Source organism: Calonectris borealis, chromosome 6 (assembly GCF_964195595.1).
Source record: "Calonectris borealis chromosome 6, bCalBor7.hap1.2, whole genome shotgun sequence".
Classification (NCBI taxonomy): Eukaryota; Metazoa; Chordata; class Aves; order Procellariiformes; family Procellariidae; genus Calonectris; species Calonectris borealis.
Genome location: NC_134317.1, coordinates 19,901,225 through 19,922,207, shown reverse-complemented (window position 1 = coordinate 19,922,207; position 20,983 = coordinate 19,901,225). Strand labels below are relative to the sequence as shown.

The 20,983-nt window shown below is 34.9% G+C and overlaps 1 protein-coding gene across 1 annotated transcript in view; it reads left to right on the top strand.

Annotated features, from left to right (window-relative positions):
• Positions 1-20,983, top strand: part of KCNH7 (potassium voltage-gated channel subfamily H member 7) — a 247,607-nt gene that overhangs the window by 192,795 nt on the left and 33,829 nt on the right. The window contains exons 7-9 of the mRNA XM_075153093.1: positions 1,563-1,988; positions 10,127-10,526; positions 11,251-11,450. Coding sequence (XP_075009194.1) covers positions 1,563-1,988; positions 10,127-10,526; positions 11,251-11,450 — 1,026 coding nt within the window. The remainder of the gene's footprint in view (positions 1-1,562; positions 1,989-10,126; positions 10,527-11,250; positions 11,451-20,983) is intronic.

Sequence of the window (20,983 nt, the reverse complement as noted above, 5' to 3'; positions counted from 1 at the left end):
TAATCTTTCAGATGGCTTAATTGTTTCTTTCTTTATAGTTCAAAGGAGAAGAGTGGTTATTAACCCTGGTGTTCTCACCACATTTTCAGAGTAGAACTTCACTGAATAAGAAGTGCCACTTAGATTACCAAGGATAGGATCTAAGGTTTATACAACACTTGCTGTTGAAAAGTTAAACAGAAAGGAGTGTGCTGACCCTTATAATCTTACAAGATTATGTTTGAGGAGCATGAAATTCCTTAATCTTGAACAAGATGAAATCTCGAATCCCAAACTATTTATTGCTAAACAAAAAGCAAATAGAAGTGGACAATGTTGCTGTCAAGGTATTTCTCCTTCCAGTCATCATTTCATTTCAGTATAATTATTCATTTTAATTACTTTTGAAAGGTCTGATTTTCTAAACAGTATTGTTTTTAATTAGCATGGGAATAAGGAATAAGTAGAAGTAACTGGTGGAAAATGGGTATGAGCTTTCTTGAATATGTCACTTGCCCAAACGGGTAGACACTGAAGGTTGTCACCATCTGACGTTTTCATTGGTCTCTGTAAAATGAAGTGGTGACCTGAGTCCCATAGGATTTGGAGAGCACTTGCAGCAAAGAAGGCAATACTTAACATCATTGCTGACAGTCTCTATAACTACGCCAAGCATTGAATAGAGACAAAAACATAATTTACCTTCTTATCCTTAAAGGTTTTGTTCCTTCATGTCAGAGTTCAATCAGACTGGAGGAGCAACCAAAGGAAATTTGTTTTATCTGGTGCCCACACTACGCTTGGTTTTTGCAACAAAGCAAACATTTCAGCTTCTAGACTCAGCAAATCAAGCAGTGCATACAAACATAATCCCTTCCAAATAAAATTGAAATCCAACTTAGGTAATACCAACAGATAAAAAATCCACACTTGTAAAGGAATGATAACAAGCTTTAGGCATTGACAAAAGTAGAAGTGAAGCAAAAGGCAATACTTCTGTGGTACCCTTCTTTGTTACACCTTTAGCTGTACTAGAACTATAGCCTCAGTGAAATTTGTCCATGCATGAAAGTTTTCCACACCACAAAACTCAAAGTGGAGATAGCTGTCAAGGACACTCACAGATCTTTCTCTAACTTTTTTATTTCTGTTTTTTTCATTTTCTAATGAGTGTAGACTCTTTTGTAGTGAATTTAAGCCCATTATATTATGTTTTGGGAGAAAAACACTACATGACTGCAAGTCATTCACTGGCCAGGAAGAGGCTGGCAAGGTTACCATGTGATGGATAAATCAATTTGATGACGTTTAATTATGCAGATTTTATGGACCAGATATGCCACTTAATGGTTGCTACAGGGAACAAGAATCAACCCACTGTGTAAAATTGTCAATTAATTTATTGGACCTGGCAGAGATCATGAATTTCAGAAGTTTAGTTTGCCAAAACACCAAGTAATTGAAGCTTAATCCTCAAAACTACAAAAAAGTACTTTTTAAGTTTGTCCTGTATTTGCTAAGTTTACTGAAAATAGGAATAGATACACTGCCTGATTATTGACATGGTGTATTTCTTATTCTAGGTTCTATCCTTAGGGGCTGATGTTCTACCAGAGTATAAACTCCAGACACCTCGCATCAACAAGTTTACTATATTGCACTATAGTCCTTTCAAAGCCGTCTGGGACTGGCTCATTTTGTTGCTGGTAATATACACTGCCATATTCACCCCTTACTCTGCTGCCTTCCTTCTGAATGATAGTGAGGAACGGAAGAGGAGAGAGTGTGGATATTCTTGCAGCCCACTGAATGTTGTAGATTTAATTGTGGATATTATGTTTATCATTGACATTCTAATAAACTTCAGAACAACATATGTAAACCAGAATGAAGAAGTGGTAAGTGATCCAGCAAAAATAGCAATTCACTACTTCAAAGGCTGGTTCCTAATTGACATGGTTGCTGCAATACCTTTTGACCTGCTGATTTTTGGCTCTGGCTCTGAAGAGGTAAGCTTAAATGAATAAGAGATCTTAAATCTTAACTTTTGACTTTACTACAATAATCTGTATATCCTAATGCATTTTTTGCTTGTCAGTTAATAGGCTGTTTAGTAGTTTCACCCCATCTTTTAAAGTTAAACTAAAATTAAATCTTCCTTAGTAGAATAATGTAGAATATTAGTTTTCATTGACAGGAGAACAAGTTCTATGATTCAGCTAGTATTTTTCAATTATACCATATTTGATACTATCTTTACAAATAATGAAATAAATACATCATGTATGAAGGATTTGTTCCAATGCTTTTATTTAAGAACTGCTCCTTTGGTTTGCTGCTTGCTTTGTAAAAACTGCTCATAATGCATATAAGTGCTGTGTTGGTATTAAAGCATTAACATAAATTTTCTCTCTTCAAAATCTTTAGACCAGATGTTTACTCAGTGTAAAACAGATTAGTTGTTCTGTAAACTATACCAGTTAACAAAAAGATATGGCTGTTGTCTATTTTATCAAGAATATGGACAACCAAAAGAAAGAAAAGAAGATTATATGGGGTTAACCTTGCCAGACATGACTGATGTTCTCACCCTATCTGTACAATAGGTTAAAAAAATGTTCAATATATGCATCCAAAACTTGCCCAAAGTGTATAAAACATACACTATGCCTGACCCAGTTCTGCCTCCTGCCAAAGAATTTTACTTAATTTAAGAAGGGCTAAAGTTACAACATTTTTTTTGATGAAAAGTGACAAGTAGAGAATTGGCGGGTTTTGTGATGCATAGAATACAGCAGTTTAAAAAAAAAGGCAGCAAACCAAGCAAAATATGAAACATTCACTTTTCAAAGGACACAAATCCATTTCTTAAAATTACTGTTTTGCACATATTAAGGGACATAAGGGAAACAGACAGTTTTGTGGACCATATGTGCATCTCATTAATTGAGAAGAGAAAGGTGAAAACTGCAAATTAATCACCAACATTTAGCATGAAAATTTACTGATCTAACTGTATGTCTCCATGTCATGACACAGAGAAAAAATGCAAAAACATTTTCATTTTAAAATTAATTCCTTTTTATTAAAGTCATTTGTTGTGACAGCAAATATTTTTATGTCCACCTCAAAAGCCTGATCTGAATTCTGAGCATATCCTAGCCATCCTCACAAATTACATGTAAACCTAATTAAGTATGCCTTTAAGGGTCAGTATAAAAAAACTGGCACATACCTACATGCACCTTGAGAGTTTTGTGAGCATTTTTAGTCTTAAAAAGTAGGATGAAATCAGTCATGCTTTTCTTAAAGTCATTTTCTTGCATTCTATATAATGAAAATATTTTCCTGTCTCCTGTACTTCTGAAACATCATTATAATAATGTGGTCTAATTCAGCAGTCATAGAAATCAATAGTAACATTCCTAATCAACAGTGATATTCCTACTAATTTGAACATGAGCATACACACTCAAGGTAAATGAGGAATCTGGAGAAACATGTAGGTAATAGCACGCAGTAGAAATAAATTTTGTAAAAGGAATGCAATAAGAAGAGAGAGAGTAACATAAAGGACAGAGGGAAGATGTTTATAGTTCTCTTACCAAAAGAGAACTTTTCTATTCAGAAGGTGACAAAAAAGCTCAGAGATTCAAGAGAAGCTTTGGTCACCTTTTGCATCATTATCTGTGGTAGGTGTCAGTCTGTCTGCAGATTTTTTTCTGTGGTTTTGATAACACAGACACATGAAATACAAATATTTTGACAACTGCATTACTTCCAACTTGGACCACATCATTCCCCTTCAGGTGTGGTCCGCATCCACTTCTGATCACTGAGCACTCATCACTGCCAAAAATTATGTTCAGTGATGGGAAATGTGGAACATCAAGAATTACAACAGGGACCAATTCCAAAGTTCATTGAAGGAGTGCTCTTTGGATTTGACCCTAAACATCATTCTTCCACACCTTCCCTGTTACAGACGTCCTTAAGAGTAAAGTGCCAGGTGCTGAAGTGATGTTAAAGGGGTAACTTTAACATAAGATAATGTTACAGATTACTAGCAAACAAGTGCATTCTGGCAGGTGAATACACAAATACAAAAGTGTGGAACCTGGAACAGAAATCATTGGACCATGTAATGACTCTTTCAGTATTGCAGATATAAGTAAATTAATCCTTTATTCCCTCAAAACCTAGTAATTGAACAGTTTCATTCTCTGGAAAAAACTAGTTTGTTTACCTAAGCAGCAGTGAAACTATACAGATTATGACCAGTTCATCATGCCATCATGACTTTTCTCTCTCATTCATGGTATTGAATATGTCAGTCACTTTTTCTAAGTTGCTACTTACTGCAGTTTTGCTTCTTACATTGCTAACTATAATATTTCCCCAATGATCCCTTTTTGATAGTTTAGCAAGAAGAAGCAAACACAAAACTGTTAGAATGGAGCATTTTTCATTTAATAGAATTTTTTCGGTCATAAGGGTTATCTTTTTTATGAAATAGCTCTTTTTTGTTATCAAGAGATTCTTCAAATAAGATCGCCTACGAACAATTGTATTGAACAGCCTTTTTATTAAACAACATAAGCGCCAAAGAGAGCTCCATGTGTGCTCACCCAGCTTTGAAACACCTTGATATCAAACCGAGTCTAGAAAGGGCAGGAGATAATAATCCAAATACCACATGCAGCACTATCTGAATGCTTCCATTTGAGCCATACTTTGTCAACCATAGGAAAGCAACAGACTAAGACAGTTAACTTTCCAATTTCTAAAATAAGGAACTAAGAAAATTTTAAATTATTTTTTTCTGTTTAAGCAGACTCAACACAAAATTATTATGGCTGGTAGTAAACCATTCCCTCTTTTTTGTGTATTTTCAATGTTAAGTGACATCCCTGATACTTGGGAAGATAAAAATAATGAGTAGATGGACTCTTTACTTTCTATTCTTTTGGTAGTATATTTTTAATCATTCTGCTCAGCTGAGGAGTCTGGGTTGGATTTTAAACAAATAATAGTTGCAGTGGCACAGCTCCTTAAAGCACACACATAGACGATGTGCATGTAAGTGGAATTCTGCTTAAGATTACTATATATTTTTAGATATATGCATTTAAAATAATTCACTTTTTAATGTATTGATCAGCTTTTCACGTCAAAGACAGGTACATTGTAGGGAAAAATAAGACAGATATATAAATAACCAGAGTTTCTTCCCTTTCATCTAGAACCTACTGCAATAAAACATACAGACAAGTGATGGTAACAGCTTCAGCAAGAAAATTTTCGTATTTATAGTTTTATTAAATTGAGGCCGGAGAGAACACTCAGCTGAAATATACAGAAAACCATGAAAGCTTTTGCTTTTGCAAATTTAAATAAAAAAAAATACATCATGTGTATATATCCACCATACTCATAAAATGTAAGAGTGAATGTGTCTTCTATTCATAGCAATTAATCAAAAATATAGATGGGTTTTGGCTAAAATGAAGACAAATAAATCAAAGTATTCTTGTTCTTCTCTTAGTTTTGACGTCTTCACTTCACTCCATTACACAGTATATCTGCTAAAGTAAAACTGAAAAGAATCCCACATTTCTAGAATTAGAGATTGAACCTAATAGTCCTGACTGCATCTCCACTGATAGAATCAGTACTTTACCGCCTTCCAAATTAAAATATATTTGACAATCAAGCTCAAAACACATCTCGGGAAAAGAGTAATATAGTTTCCTGTGCTCAGTTTAGCAATTTACTTGGAAAACCTATTCCAATTAATTTCAAGTCTTTTACACTGAAGACTGCATGGCTGATCGTACAGGCAGTCTGTCTTTGCATTAGCAACTCTTTGGACTAAGTACAGTCCAGGATGATGCAGCATTAGGGTAGAGTCTCTGGAAATTATTTACGTGGCTGGCTAACACCAGAGAAGCGTTTAGTATCAACTTTTTCTTCCCTTGATTGGTTTTCAAGTTGAAGCAAAGAGGAACCCCAGCACTGCTTGAGCAAGTAGTTATTTGTAGACTATTTTGGCAGTCCTTTATCAACAGCAGTTGAAGTACCAGTACCCTGTTATAAATAAGAATTTTTGGTTAGTTGAAATATTTTTGTTTAATTGCTGTTTGTACTAACATTTTCAGTATCATGATGCACACAGCATAAAGATCTTCAACAATGACAGAGTGCTCAGAAGAGGCTACTAAGGTAATGGAGCATAGACTGAAAGGCGAAATTCTGACATATATTAGAGATTTTTCCAAGAGAGAGAGAAGACTTATGCTTGATGCTATAGTACTCATATTTAATAGATTTATTAACAAGCTGCAAAAAAGGTAGAAGGTTGAGGACGGTTTTAACATAAAATATAGGTGACAGGAAATTATTGAGAAACTGAGGACCTTACAATACCAGAAAGTTGGAAAGGACCCTAGCAGATGAAATACTTGTGTAAGCAAGTGCACATTAATGCACATTGGAAGAGATAGTTTGAGCTACTCATACACTTCAGTGGGTTATTTGATTTTAAAAAGAGACAAATAAGAGATGACATTATAGATTTATATATTAATGATAATGGATGTTATGAAGAAAGAAAAAAAAACCACACAAAAATCTAGAGGAAACGTAAGGATTTGGCCATAAGTGAGAAAGTCATGAGTCATAAATGGCTTTTTGTAGAATACCATTTATGCGGATAATTAATTGGGTGATAACAGCTCCCTTTTCCAGTCTGATACAATAATAACTTCTGAATGATACCCTCTGCAATCAGATAGACTGATGCCCTCCTCTTTCAAATCGTGCTGTAATCAATTGCTGTCCATCAAAATAGCCCCCTACTGTGGTCATTTTAGCATCAGGGCTTGAGAAATTGAGGGTATAAACTAATCTCACTGTTAAAAAAGAAGACTAATCAGAGTTAAGGATGCTCCCTTGTAATATATAAGGATTTTGTAAAATAAATTCAGTGACCTATACTTAGAAAATGTAGTATCCATGATCTCCTGTTTTCAGAAGGTAACACACACACCCCCCCGGAGAGAAAATAATTTACAAACTTTAACCTTTTTCACACTTCTTATTAGCAGGACTGAATGATTATTCCAAAACAACTAAAGATGTCTTCTATGTGGTTACTTAGCTCACGGAAAGAACCATGTAGGTATGAAAGAACCATTGTAGGCATGATGTATTATTTATTTTTTGTGCTATTACTAAAGTCAAAACAGAAAAAAAAAAAAAAACATTTCAATCCACCTCTCCCTCCTGTACTATAGCTAAAAAAAATCAAAAGGCATTTTAAAAGGCCAAGTAGCACAATAACCAAGAAAGGCAAAAATATCAAAATTACGTTGGCTATACTGGTTAAGAAAATGTTAGACTGGCAGATTGGAATATAAATAGTGCAGTGGAGAAATCTAAGCTGATCTTTTTTACTTTTCTCTATGATTTTGTTTATTATTTGTAATGAAAAAGTAAATTTGAGGAAATAGAATGTCTGTTTTGGCAGAACCTATTTAAAATGGGTATTACCTTAAGACCTTTATGTTTTTAATAAATCTTACCAATTAAAAAAGACTTCGTCAATGTCTTGTAGGTATTTTAGATTCTGAAAGTACTTAAATATGTGCTATGGTCCTAATGAATTCCAGTTTAGGCCAACAGTTAAGTGCCTTACATAAATGGAATGCTGTTTGCACTGAATATACTATAGTGTGGGAAAATAATCCTGTACCCATCTTCTACCAATCCGGCTTCACAGTTTCAGTAGCTATGAGATTCCTATGTGCTTCTGGCTCACAGTAAATGTTGCTACTGGGAAAAAAAAAAAATCATGATGTGGGTATCCAGCAACTCTTGAACTTGTAGTCCAGCTGATAAAGCTAGGTATGATGAAAACAGAGCAACAAGCAATTCAGAGAAAAGAGTAGCATCTATCAGACTGCTGACAGATAACTGACAGAGTAGAACCTCTGCCTCCTTGGGTGCCATGCTGAGCAAAGTATTCCAGCACACCAAGGAAATTGCATTGAACGAGGCATAGTTCTGACATCAAGTACTTTTGTCCCTGGCCAAGTGACACATGGGAGGTGGACTGTTACTGGGTGAAGGCTACATCTACACTGAGAAGTGGGCAGCATGTAAAGGCACACCAAAACCTATGGATCGTGCTTTCCACCTCTACTGCCAGCTGTATTTTAGTGTCAAAGCCACTCCACTGTGTTAAAGAAAATTCAAACTCAGGATGAGTTTCTTGATGGTTTAAAGCATATATAGTTTCACTCCTGCTGATTTCACCCTGAAGAGATGGAGTTTGCTGGTATTATACACCTCCTGCATACTCCAGAGCTCACACTGATGCAATATCTAAGCATGGGAATGACACTGAGGATGCATAATATTAGCAAGTCTTATCTTAAGAGTGGGGTGGAACGGTGTTGACATATTTTGGATTCAAAATCTACCTTCTGATCTATTTAAGGGGCACTCTAAGAATATGTTGCCTCTTACATGGTGTAGAGATATGACTACATCTGTAATAGGATGGTTCCAATACCTCACTAAGAGCAAATGTTATCTTTTCTTAAGATTGCTCTTTTCCTTAAGGGGTCATAAATATTTAAGCCTGATCTACCTTACAAAAAAAAATGTACCTAATGGCAATATTCACATGCTGAAGCTCAGCCTAGGCATAGCTTTTTGAAGGATATGTTCTTTCAGACTGCTGAGGTCACAACCAATGAAACAGCCTTCTTTATGTGACAATGAGAAATTCACCCTGAAATTATTTTCTGTGATGTTAAGTTGAACCAAGGAGTGTTACCCAGTGTTACCCTACATTAACCTCTTACTTATTTACTCAGAAAATATGAACAATATGTTGAGCTGTCCACTAACAAATGCAGCCAAGAAAGCCCCTTTTTTTGTTCCAAGGGCTTTGGGATTTTACTCAGAAACATGGTAAATGCAAGGATTTAATAAAACATAAAAACTAGTCTAGTACTTGTTGAAAGAAAGCCTTAACGTCACACATACTACCATCAAAGTGGTTTGTAAGGCTCGGAAAACTTTTCCAGTTAAGTGTTATGTAATACATATGTATGTTAAAAAAAGGAAGAAAAAACTTATTAAAAACTTATTCAGTCTTGACATTTACTGAATACTTTAATATATGTTCAGACTTAATGGAGGGAGAAAGGTAGCTGAGTTCTTTTTGAAATCAAGTAGTTACTATTTACAATGTTGCCAATCTCTTTTACAAGGAATTAACAAGTATGAAAACAATTTACTGACTGAAAATTGTAAATTTACATTAATAAACTTTAGATTCCTTTGATCAAAGTGGCTGCAATGAATCACAGAGCAGGTCTGCACTAAAAAGCTTGAAATAAATTCCTGGTTTATAACAGACCCTTTTTTTTTTAATGGTATAGTACTTTTTATTAGTGTCTTCTACCACTACACCTGCAAGCTTCAGGATGAAAGATGTAAAAAGAAGATTAATCTGGAGTCTGGCAACAGTAACTTTTCCATGATTTTCTATTCACAGTGGCTCATCTTCTTTTACCTTAATAGAGTGTTCTGACCATTACAAACAGGAAGAATATTTGCAGAATAAGATACTTACTCTTTGGGACATTTCTGCCCTATTCCTTCTCTCTTCTAGAACATGTGTGCCAGAGCAGTGCAATGAGTCTCTAAGTTAGGATCAAATATAGTCACAGAGCTTTGTTCAAACATCATAAATACTTATTACCTACAAGGCCAGTCATATAATTATCAGTAGATCAAATAACTTACAGACCTTAACATTTAAATCCGTTAGGGTGAATTGAAGAGCCCAGATCAAGAATAATATTCAAAATGAAAGAATATTCAGCAGATAATGACAACTTCAATATATCTTAATTTAAAATGTGCATTTCTTACTCTTGTATTCACTGTTTTTACAATAAACTTGATAGTTTAAAGAAAATGAAATTAAGATTACATTTAAATGGGTTAATCTACTGGTTTTGTTGATTCCCCAGAATAATGGAATTTGCACTGCTTTATTCATACTAACTATTCATGAAAGTACACTTGCTAACAGAGAAAATCAATTTCTATTTATATCTTATTTTTACAGACAACAACATTAATAGGTCTTCTGAAGACAGCTAGACTGCTGCGTTTGGTGAGGGTAGCACGGAAATTGGACAGATATTCAGAATATGGTGCTGCAGTTCTGATGCTCCTTATGTGCATATTTGCACTAATTGCACACTGGCTTGCTTGCATTTGGTATGCCATTGGAAATGTAGAAAGACCTTACTTGGCTCACAAGATTGGCTGGTTGGATTCTTTAGGAGAACAATTAGGAAAGCATTACAACAAGAGTGATGCAAGCTCTGGACCATCCATCAAGGACAAATATGTTACAGCACTTTATTTTACCTTCAGCAGTCTGACAAGTGTAGGATTTGGAAACGTGTCTCCAAACACCAACTCAGAGAAAATATTTTCCATCTGTGTCATGTTGATTGGCTGTAAGTAGTTTTATCTTATTAATTTTTTCCTTTTTTTCTCAGTGTTTGAGCAAATGACTTAACAGTCTAAACTAATAAGATTATAAGCATGCAGCCAGAAGGGCAAATTCCCAGGGAAAGCAATGTTATATGCAAAAATATGTGTGACTCATGCAGTGTCAGGAAGTAGTCAAGTTGCTTGACTACTCAAAATCTGTTATCCAAACTGTCAGAAGTTTTGTGTTGTGTATCAGTGTCTGTAAGCAATTCCTGTGTAGGGTAGGAAGCTGAGTTTTGAATGGATTTAGGAAACTATAGCCCATCATTTTTCAATAATCATAATTATATTTTATTTGTTGATTTAAACCCTGAACTTATAAATGTATGTGTACCTTCTTACTCTGCCCGTTTTCTTAACTTGTACTTAACCTTGGTTCCTAGTTCTACTGAAGACCATAAAATTAGATTAACCTAGTTTACAACACTAAATTCAGGACTACAAATCTCCAAAGATAGATATTACCAACTTGATTACAATTTAATATTTAAGCCTCATCTGCTAACTGAGTTGGTACCTATACAATCAAATCAATAAAAAGCTTCAGGTAAATCAATTCCACATCTCTGAAAACGTTACTCGTCTCATCTGAGCTGGTTTACACACAAAGTACATTATAAGAACTGTTGAATAATCTGCAAAACCCAATGATATGACTTAAGTAAGTTTTGTTTCTATTTAATCCAGCATTAATGTATGCTAGTATTTTTGGAAATGTATCTGCAATAATCCAAAGACTCTACTCGGGAACTGCACGATATCACATGCAGATGCTGCGAGTAAAGGAGTTTATACGCTTTCATCAAATCCCCAACCCTCTGCGGCAGCGACTTGAGGAATACTTCCAGCATGCGTGGACATACACCAATGGCATTGACATGAACATGGTATGTTGTTCTGTTTTTCAGGCACGGATGCTGAGGAATAGATAAATGCATGAAAATTTAGAAAGAGATTGTAAGTCTTCATTATTTATGAGCTGTAAAAGTACAAGCTTAAGAAGGTGGATATATAGCAATTATTGAAAACCAAGTCGTTACAAGTTTGGCATCCAAACATTTAACTGCCTAAATTATTACAAGCTATATCAGAAATCTGAACTCTCACTGTACATAGGAAAGCTTGAGAACTGCAGTTGACTATTATAAGCTTAAGACAAGAAAAAGGAAATCACAGGTTTCTTATTTCAGACATAGCTGTTCCAGAATTTTTTTTGTTCTTTGGCCTGATTTTCCACTTCCAGTATCAAACAAGAGTACCTTTGTTGGCATCTACAGAGTTACTCACCTATAAAACCTGTGGAGATCAATTCTTTTTCAAAATCCTACCATGTAATCTAGAACAGGTATATTGGGGGTGGGTGGAAGAGAGGAGCAGGCAGGTGGATTAGCTGCTATTTCAGAGTGAAAGATTCTAATCATATGGTAGTCTGAACAGTAGTTTGCTTGTATTCACAACCATATAATTCTGCACTGAAAGTCAACACAGTACTACTAACCATTTAGCAATTCACAGAATCTCATTTCTAGGAAGTGGCAAGGTACAACACTCATATTTTCTGTTCTTGATAAAAAAAAATTGTAAATGCTCCTTATAGAAAAATATATTACATGGCCAGCTAAAAAGGAATAACAAACTGCTAATGAGCAAAAGTAAGCATCTATATTTCTGGCTTATCTTCTGGAGACAGCAACATTTTTTCTGAATTGTTGTCATAGATTTGAAGACACTGAGAGCATTGTGCATCTTAAGGGTCTGTGAATCTATGTCTCTAGAGGGATGCTTTTCAGAGCTATTTTGAGTTATAGATTAGAGACTTTGCAGAGCTCTCCATAAAGTTGGCAAGAACAAGAGAATCTGTACATTTTTGTAACAATTTAACTAGAAATCAACCTCCAAAATTTTGACATAAATTCAAACAGCTTCCATGTGGTATCTATACATATGTTTGTGAATGACTGTCAGAGTGGTACACTTTTATGCAGTAAGCAGAAACAATGGTCTTGATTAAAAGCTTTTATAAAGCTGAATCACTGGCAGCTTGACTTTATGGTTACCATTAAGTAAAGCAGATCTTAAAAGTAAGACAGCAAATCAAATATATTGGGCTTCACCTCCCACTTCCATGAGTGTCCCCTCCAGAGGGATATGATGCCCAGCACAGGACAAGGATACTTGTATAAACCTCTGCTGGGGATTACTGCAGTGGAAGGCAGCATCAGTAGCTTCATCCTGCATGGCGCTGAATGGCTCTAATTCTCTCTGATGGCAATGGGATTGTGGGGTACTCAGCACTTTGCAGGATCAGGCCCTTAAGCTGCAGGTGGGTGCAGCCTAAGCCTAAAGTAGCTCATTGAATTATTTCTGAAGATATTACAAAATCGTGTATGCCTTAACTAATTCATTACCACTAACGGATGTACTAAGAGCACCGGTTTCATATGAAATAGTAACTAAAACTGGATGTTGTCAGGTTAAACTTTGCATAATGCAGGAATTGATGTACTGGAATTAGTCTTGGATTTGTCATTAATGTGAAATACTAAGTAAATGGATTAAACAGCCCATATTCTGCAATATAATTGTGAGGCAGTATGGAGGCTTTGTTTTAAATAAAATGTGAAAAAAATCAAGTTTAGTATTTTGTTTTATTATATTTTATTTATTATTCTGTTCACAATTCGATCCCTCAAGTTTTATGGCAGTCGCTTAATTTTCTTAAAAAGTGAGTTTGAATATATTACATTTAGTGCAAGGATAATATAAGAATTGTGTGATTTATGTTGTACTTATGAAAGATTTATCTCTTTCCTGTCTGCTTCATACCTAAATACATGGAATAACACCACCCACTGGTAAGAGCAGGAGGTATTTATATCAAATTTAATTCCAGTATAAAGTGTGGAGAATATCCATGTTATATCTGTTGGGTTTAGAGCTTGTTCAATGCTTTCTAATTTTAATTATAACTTTTTGCATGATGAAGGGGTAGATAGCAAAGGGAAATAATCCAAGTAGAATCAGATGTGGGGCAAAATGGTTACTAAAAATTAGACATTAAAAAATGCTAATCTAACCACATTTATTAATCACTGTTTTACCCCACAACTCAAATCATGCTTCTCTGCCCAAAAAAGGTCATGTGCATATTGGTTTGCATTAGATGATTGCTCTGTAGGAATGTCACTCTGATAAAGTTGCCATGCTGATCATTCTGCATTTTCCTTTGCGTGAATGCTCTCAGTTCAAACCATATATGCATGTTAGCACAAGCACCAATGAAGTTTTCTTGGCTATAAGCCATGTGCATATGAGATGGACTTGCATGTGGTATTAACTTAATTTTGCATGAAATATTTGCATTTACACACCAAAGGGCTAATACCGTCCAAATGTGTTTGACTCCTGTCAATATTTACTGGGAGTTATTTGCAATTATCTGAAGGCAGAATTTGATCCAATGTCTTTCTTTTTCATTTCATGACTGAAAACTGAATAATATTCAAAACTCAGCCCTCTTTCTCTTTTGAAATATGAAATGCATGAATAATTTACATTTTTATATATATATGTATATGCAATGAATATACACACACACAGAGATATATATATATATATAAAAATAATATTAGAGAATATGTTTCAAAAGATGCTTTTAATTATCATCAGTAATATACTTAAGAATTCAGGAAAAGTGAAAAAAAAACCAAACAACTTTTAACCTCAGGAATAATACTGCACTAAGACTAAACAAACTTGATTTCCTAAACAAAATCCTACACTTCATATTGAAAACCAGAAGATAATACTTTATGCTCATTTGAAATGGCTAAACTTAAAATTAGCTTTAAAGATCTGCTGGTGAAATATGCTGAGAACATTGTTTATTTGTTCATTTGTTCCCCTCTGCTTCACTTCTACATCTCTTTGATTATGTTTCATTGCATAATGTATTTTGATAAAAACAGTTCCACGTAATTATGCATGGACTGGATAAACAGGATTTGGGATTTATTTTAATCTGGATAAAAATCTTGAGTCTGTAGAATAAGCATAATTTAAATCATATCCCTGTGGTATACGCTGGCAAAGTTAAAATACAAAAAAATTATTTACAGTGTATATTGTTTCATGAAAGATGTCACCAGTCCCGAAGATTCAAAGATATTATTTTTATTTTTTAAACTATCCTGTTCTGTTTTTCCTAAACTCTCTTTGCCTTCTTTTCCCCCCTTCATTCCAGTGTTATCAGTCCAGCACTGATAATAGCATGCCTGTGATGCTTACCCTAAAAAGATGACATATTTAGTGTTTGAGATCCTTTTTTAAGTTATGCATGTAATTTTTACAGTCCTCCCCTCGTTCTTTCCATGGATCTTCTGTGCATCTGAATAGCTTTATTGGTTTATTTTACCTTTAAAAAGGGTTCAAAGAAGTAAATAAGTGGGACAAGCTTTGGAAAACCAAATGTATATGTTAATTAAAATTCCGAATGTGGGACAGATTCCTTTTTATTTGGGGTTTTACCCAGTACCATGAAAGGAGAGAGCAAGTCAGAATTTTTGTATATAAATTTATGGAACCTTCTCCTGCAAGCATCCAAGCAAATGGTTGATTTTACACCTGTGATAAGTTGTCTTGGCCACAGTGATCATGCAAGTACAGCAGAGCACACACCTATCTCAAGGGTTCAGAACCATCAGTGCTACTATATCAAATAAAGGCCAGGTTCATCATTGCTTTGGTAAGGCTTCTTTTGTGAGAAATTGGCCACTGGATGACACCACTACATTTGTTATTCTTGCTTTTCCTCCTGCTGTGATCACTTCATATGACCAAAACAATTCTACCAATAAAACTATTGCCAGTAATATTCTTTGAACCAGAAAATTAGAAAAATAAATTTCAAAAATAACAAGGAGAAGTTCCTTATACCATCAGAAGGGTAATCCAAATTAGAAGTGTTTGGAACAAAAACTAGTAGTAATTGGTTAAACAGAGGGAATATGTAATCATGGCGGTAAATGGTACTGCTATTTGTCTATATGTCATAATGGAAATCTTAAAACATATAAGCCTATCTGAAAGTACTTCAGATATGATGAGCTGTAAAGCTGTTCTTTCCTTTCCTATAACAAGACCACTAAAAACTACAAATGCCTACATTTAATCAAGTTACAGAAAAGAAGACCTCATAGAAAAAAAAGACTTTCAAGAATGTCAATCTATTTGCAAAGTGATCCTTTATCAGTTTCTCACTGCATTGTATTTTGTGGTCTAATGTCTCAAAAACAAGAGCAATTAATTTTCCAACTATCATTATATTTTTGGAAAGACATGGATCTGGTCAGCTTCCAACTTCTACAGACATTAAAATTCTCTGATGAGGAAGTCAAAACCCTAAGAAACCGAAATCATTTTCTGTCCTCCTCACCCAGCAATGTAACATATCTCAGAGATCACCTTTCAGATGTACTCGGAAACTGTAATAAGATTATAGATGAAGAATGATCAACTGCAGCTCCGGTAATTTCAACATTAAAATGTCACACAAATCTGTGTCATGGCAATGACTGAAAGCAAAAGATCCTAATTCTTCATAAGGTTGTCAGACTTCAAATCTCATTGAAAGGTGAATTATAGCTCATCAGCACACACTGCTTCGCTTCTCTCTCAACTGTTGTAAGGACCTCCTTCATATCCTGCCAAAACCAACCAACCAACCAAAAAAATCTGACTCTGCAAAATTTTCCTGTGTGAAGAAGAGGAATCATCAGAAATAATCCTTATCCTATGTGGAGCCCAAGAGCTGCTGGAGCAGAATTATTGCCACCTGTGACCTTGTTCATTCTTTTCTAAATGGTGAAAGCCTTTGGAAATGTTTTGGCCTTCTGCTTATAGAAATATTTAATTTCTGTAATTAACTATCACAGAAATAGTAAATTCTAAATTCTTTCTAGAAATAGAACTAGGTTGAATTACAGAACAGTTTAGCCTAGATTAAGATGTTTTTAAAAACTGAGAGTCAAATGTTTGTGACAGAACTAAATCCTGCATTACTCTTTCCATCAGAGGGAACAGCTACTGAGAGACAGAGATCCTAATTCAAAATCTATGCAGTGCGATTTGTGCAGCTAAAGAGTATCAGATTAGTGCTAAAATTAGGTGGCAGAAAAATAAAAATTAAAGACATAGGTTATTTCACAAAATGTATGACTTACTATGAATTAATTTCGCTCATTCTTACAGAACAAACTGAGACAGACAAAATGTTAATTTTGAATATAAATCCCCACTACAGTGAACTCTCCAAGGCATGGGTTTTGTTCCCTGTAATTATTTCAAGATCTATTATTCAAATTGTTCAAGAGCTTTATTCAACATTTAGTGATGCCAATGTCAACATATCCTGGGATCTATATTATGCAGGTGAGATTCAAATAGAGATTAAGTATGTGTAGTCTACGACATAAAGTATATAGAGTATATTTATTCCAGCCTCTTTGTACCTTCAGCTTCTCAAATTTTTTGCTGGGTTAGTTTTCGTCTGGATCAGTTTCTCAAACTATTTCACAAGGAGAGATCAAGACAGGGCAGGAATAAATAGATAATGTGGGGAAGGACCAGAATTCCTCTTTCAGTTTATGCCATCCTAAATTGTCAGATGAACTAGAGAGTCTACCTTTACCTTTCCCTCTATATGCTGGATACTTGCCTCTCATAAATAAGTCTGACTCTGATTCTAGGACAAGAAAGCCATAGTCAAAATGAGTTTCAACACACCCCAAACAGACCCACAACACACAAGAGCTCTCTTGTGCTTTCTTCAACTGCTGCCTGGCATTTAATGTTTGATCCCACCTATATTTCAGCAGTGAAAAAGTATGACAGAAGATTAGATGCAGAATTAAAGGAATATCTTTGACTGCCAGAATTCAGGGACTGGAGCATCTCTCATACTAGGAAAGGCTGAGAGAGCTGGGACTGTTCAGCCTGGACAAGCGAAGGCTCATGGGCGATCACATCACTGTGAACAAAAATCTGAAGGAAGGGTGTAAAGAAGATGGAACAAGGCTCTTTTCAGTGGTGCCCAGTAACAGGACCAGAGGCAATGGGCACAAACTGAAACAGGAGGTTCCGTCCAAACATCAGGAAGCACTTTTGTACTGTGAAGATGACTGAGCACTGGCACAAGTTGCCCAGAGAGGTTGTGGAGTCTCCGTCCTTGGAGATATTCAAAAGCCATCTGGATATCGTCCTGGGTTACCAGTTCTAGGTAGGCCTGCTTGAGCAGGGAGGTTGGACAAGATGATCTCCAGAGATCCCTTCCAATCTCAACCATTCTCTGATTCTGTTAGTATACAATGTGATGATATTTCCATGTTTAATGACAGTTATTGTAGCTAATATCCTGATTTGCTTCAGCTTGGTTGCTTTCTAAATATTTTTGATGGGACAAATGTCAATACCTGTTCCAGAACAGAGGAGAGAAAATCTAAAAATTGTCATGAATCTTATCATTTATCCAAACAAAACAAAGTTATCATTGCCCCAAACATTTGCTAGTTGTTTAAGGTCAGGGCACATAGATGCCTCCAATTCCGGTCACAAAGGTGGCTGATACATGTATGAGTGATACCTTGTTGTCATCTTGAAAAAGAGAAGTTAATGAAGCTGGACTCCCTCTCCACTTATAAAAGACCACATCCTTCAAGGCAATATGAATCATGTCCCTACTATCCTCACTTATTCCTTCATCAGCTTCAATCACTTATTCTACATAAAATGTTTTACTTCTCGCTGAATGATGCTTTCTTCCTCTCTAAGCGTGCCAAGTAGATAAACCAATGTTATTTGACATGGAATAAGTTTTATTCCAGACAGGAAGAGACGACTGAACTTGGACTTGATAGCTATCAAGGAGAGACAACTGGAGCCTATGGTCACAACATCATAACTGTTTTTTCTTTTCTTTTTTTTTTTTTTTTGAGGGGGGAGGGTTGAGGCTGATTTTATGTCTCGTTACATTTCTTTTTTGGAAGATCTGTGTCTCTTGAATTATGCATGGGTTCTGATTCTAACTATGATTCTAACCATGAGAATCCAAGATTTTTCTCACCAGGGCCCAGTGGAATCACTATTGAGGAGATATTGAGTGTAATGATAGATATATGTCAGGAAAGAATGGAGCAATTGAAACCCAAAGCTGTATTCAAATAATCTATTAATTTTGGATTTGTCATTGAGAATAACGCTATTTAAAGAGCAATTCTAGCTTTATCATTTTCAAAATTTTATTTTGAAAATTATTTTCTTTTTGCATCACGTAGTCCTGCATTCATATAATTTCAAGATTATGCTGGCTTTTATTTGCTTAGAATAGTGTATTTTGAATTTTTGTTGTCGCATTGGAGTGTGACTTAAATATGCTTAAAGACTCCAAAAGCTCCCAACAAATGAAAAGAAGCGAAATGCAATATTTAGAGTTTTATTATTTTTAAGATAATCTCATGATTTTGAAGACTGCATGGATGATTTTGTAATATTTGGAGTTGTCAGTATGTGTACACATAATGTGTTGATTTTGATTGCCACATTATAAGAACATGATTTTCCATACAATTGTTCCCGCTCTACGGATAGCTATCCGTGAGCACCAGATGCTTCCTTGTTAATACAAGCTAAAAATTGATAAATAAGAAATATTTTCTCAAAGTAGTGAAAATCTGGATATTAGAAGTGTACACATAGCCTTGGGTTGGCAAGGTGTTGTCCATACTGCACAACATAAAACTTAGTTTGGAAACATCAAATTCTGTATAGTGTCAGCTACTGGACTTGGATTAAATACATCACTACATACAATGTGCGTGATATGGTCAGCTCCTTTTAGTAATGTAGTATATAGCAATGTTTTAACAAATTTATCTTCAAATCAGCTTCCTTCTGGCATTTCTAAACCTGTGTTAGTGGAGTAATCTCCAAAACTCCATTGGAAATCAATGTTATTTGGGCACCTGTCTTCCTTCTAGACATTTGACAACCGTATTAAAGAGTAAATGTTCTTCCTCTCTGATGTATAACAACTATTTAGAGTGTAAGCTCCATGGGGCAGGGACTTTTTAATCGCAGATGCTTGAACAGAGGCTAGTATCTTTCAGTTGTTAGTGGCATATAAATAACTATTAACTAATATGCAATGATTTTAGAACAGTTTCATATTAAGTATAAATTAAGTACTAAAATTATTGTTTCTTTAAAGAAATCCCCAAAGTATCTTCAGAAATATAAACCAACACACATGGTCTGCATGGTTTTTGCTTAATGGTAAAGTACAATCTCTTGATAAATGAGATAAACAGCAGCTGATGTGAAAAATGAATACAATTTATCCTAAGGCTGTGCTCTTGACTTTCTAACAATTCAAATTTCTTTTCCTGTAAGTAACTCTGATTTGAAAATATATTTCCGATTTTGCATCCTATAAAAATGGAGCTCTTCTAAATTATATTCAGATAGGCGTATAGTAAAAGAATTAATTCAAAATAGGTCTTTTTTACTCACATGACTAGAGAACAACTTCAAAATAAATACCTGCAATTTTTCTCCACCTGTATCATTAACTGGACGTATTTGGTTATCAGTTTCTCGGTATCATTCAGTAAATGAGTTGCTACAACCCACAATATTTTTATTTCAGTATAATTACATTAAAATAAAAAGAGTAATTGCATACTAAGCTATTTCTAGTGGTGTGATAGATACTGAAAACAGAGTGGCACCACAGAATATTTTCATTTATCATGTTTTCTTTTGCTTATTGTTGTTGAATGCTGGCTTTTTCTGAGGATGTATAAATTTCATGTGGTAATTCCCTATAGCTCATAAAATTTTTGTATACATGTGTGTTAAAACATTCTGTTTGTTATTTCACAGCATTGATTTCCATAGCAATCATAGAAACATTTCAACTCAGTTAAAGGTACTAATATTTCATTTGTAAATCATAGCTTGGCTTGTGTGGACAGAAGTCTCATATCAGAAACGTGTTCATCTTCTCCGTTAGCAAGGGATATGAGTTGTGAATATCTTTATGTAATAAAAGTGAGTGTGCAGACCTTTATTGTGCTAAATTAAGAATTAATATAGCAACAAGTGAATGCATTTTGTATTTTTTTTTCTGTGCAGGAATATTTACATGTTTGTAGAAAAACGGTGCAGAGGATAAACAGGAATGAATTAATAGACTGCTTTAATAACAAAAAGACACATCCTGTTCACATATTCATAAGACTGGTAGCATCAGTTCACATTTTGTCCTTAGAAATATGCAACAGATGTAGCCAGTCCCAGGGAAAGCCTAAGATCCGTTAACATCATTGACAGCAGACAACAGGATTTAACGGAAAGAAAGGGTGAT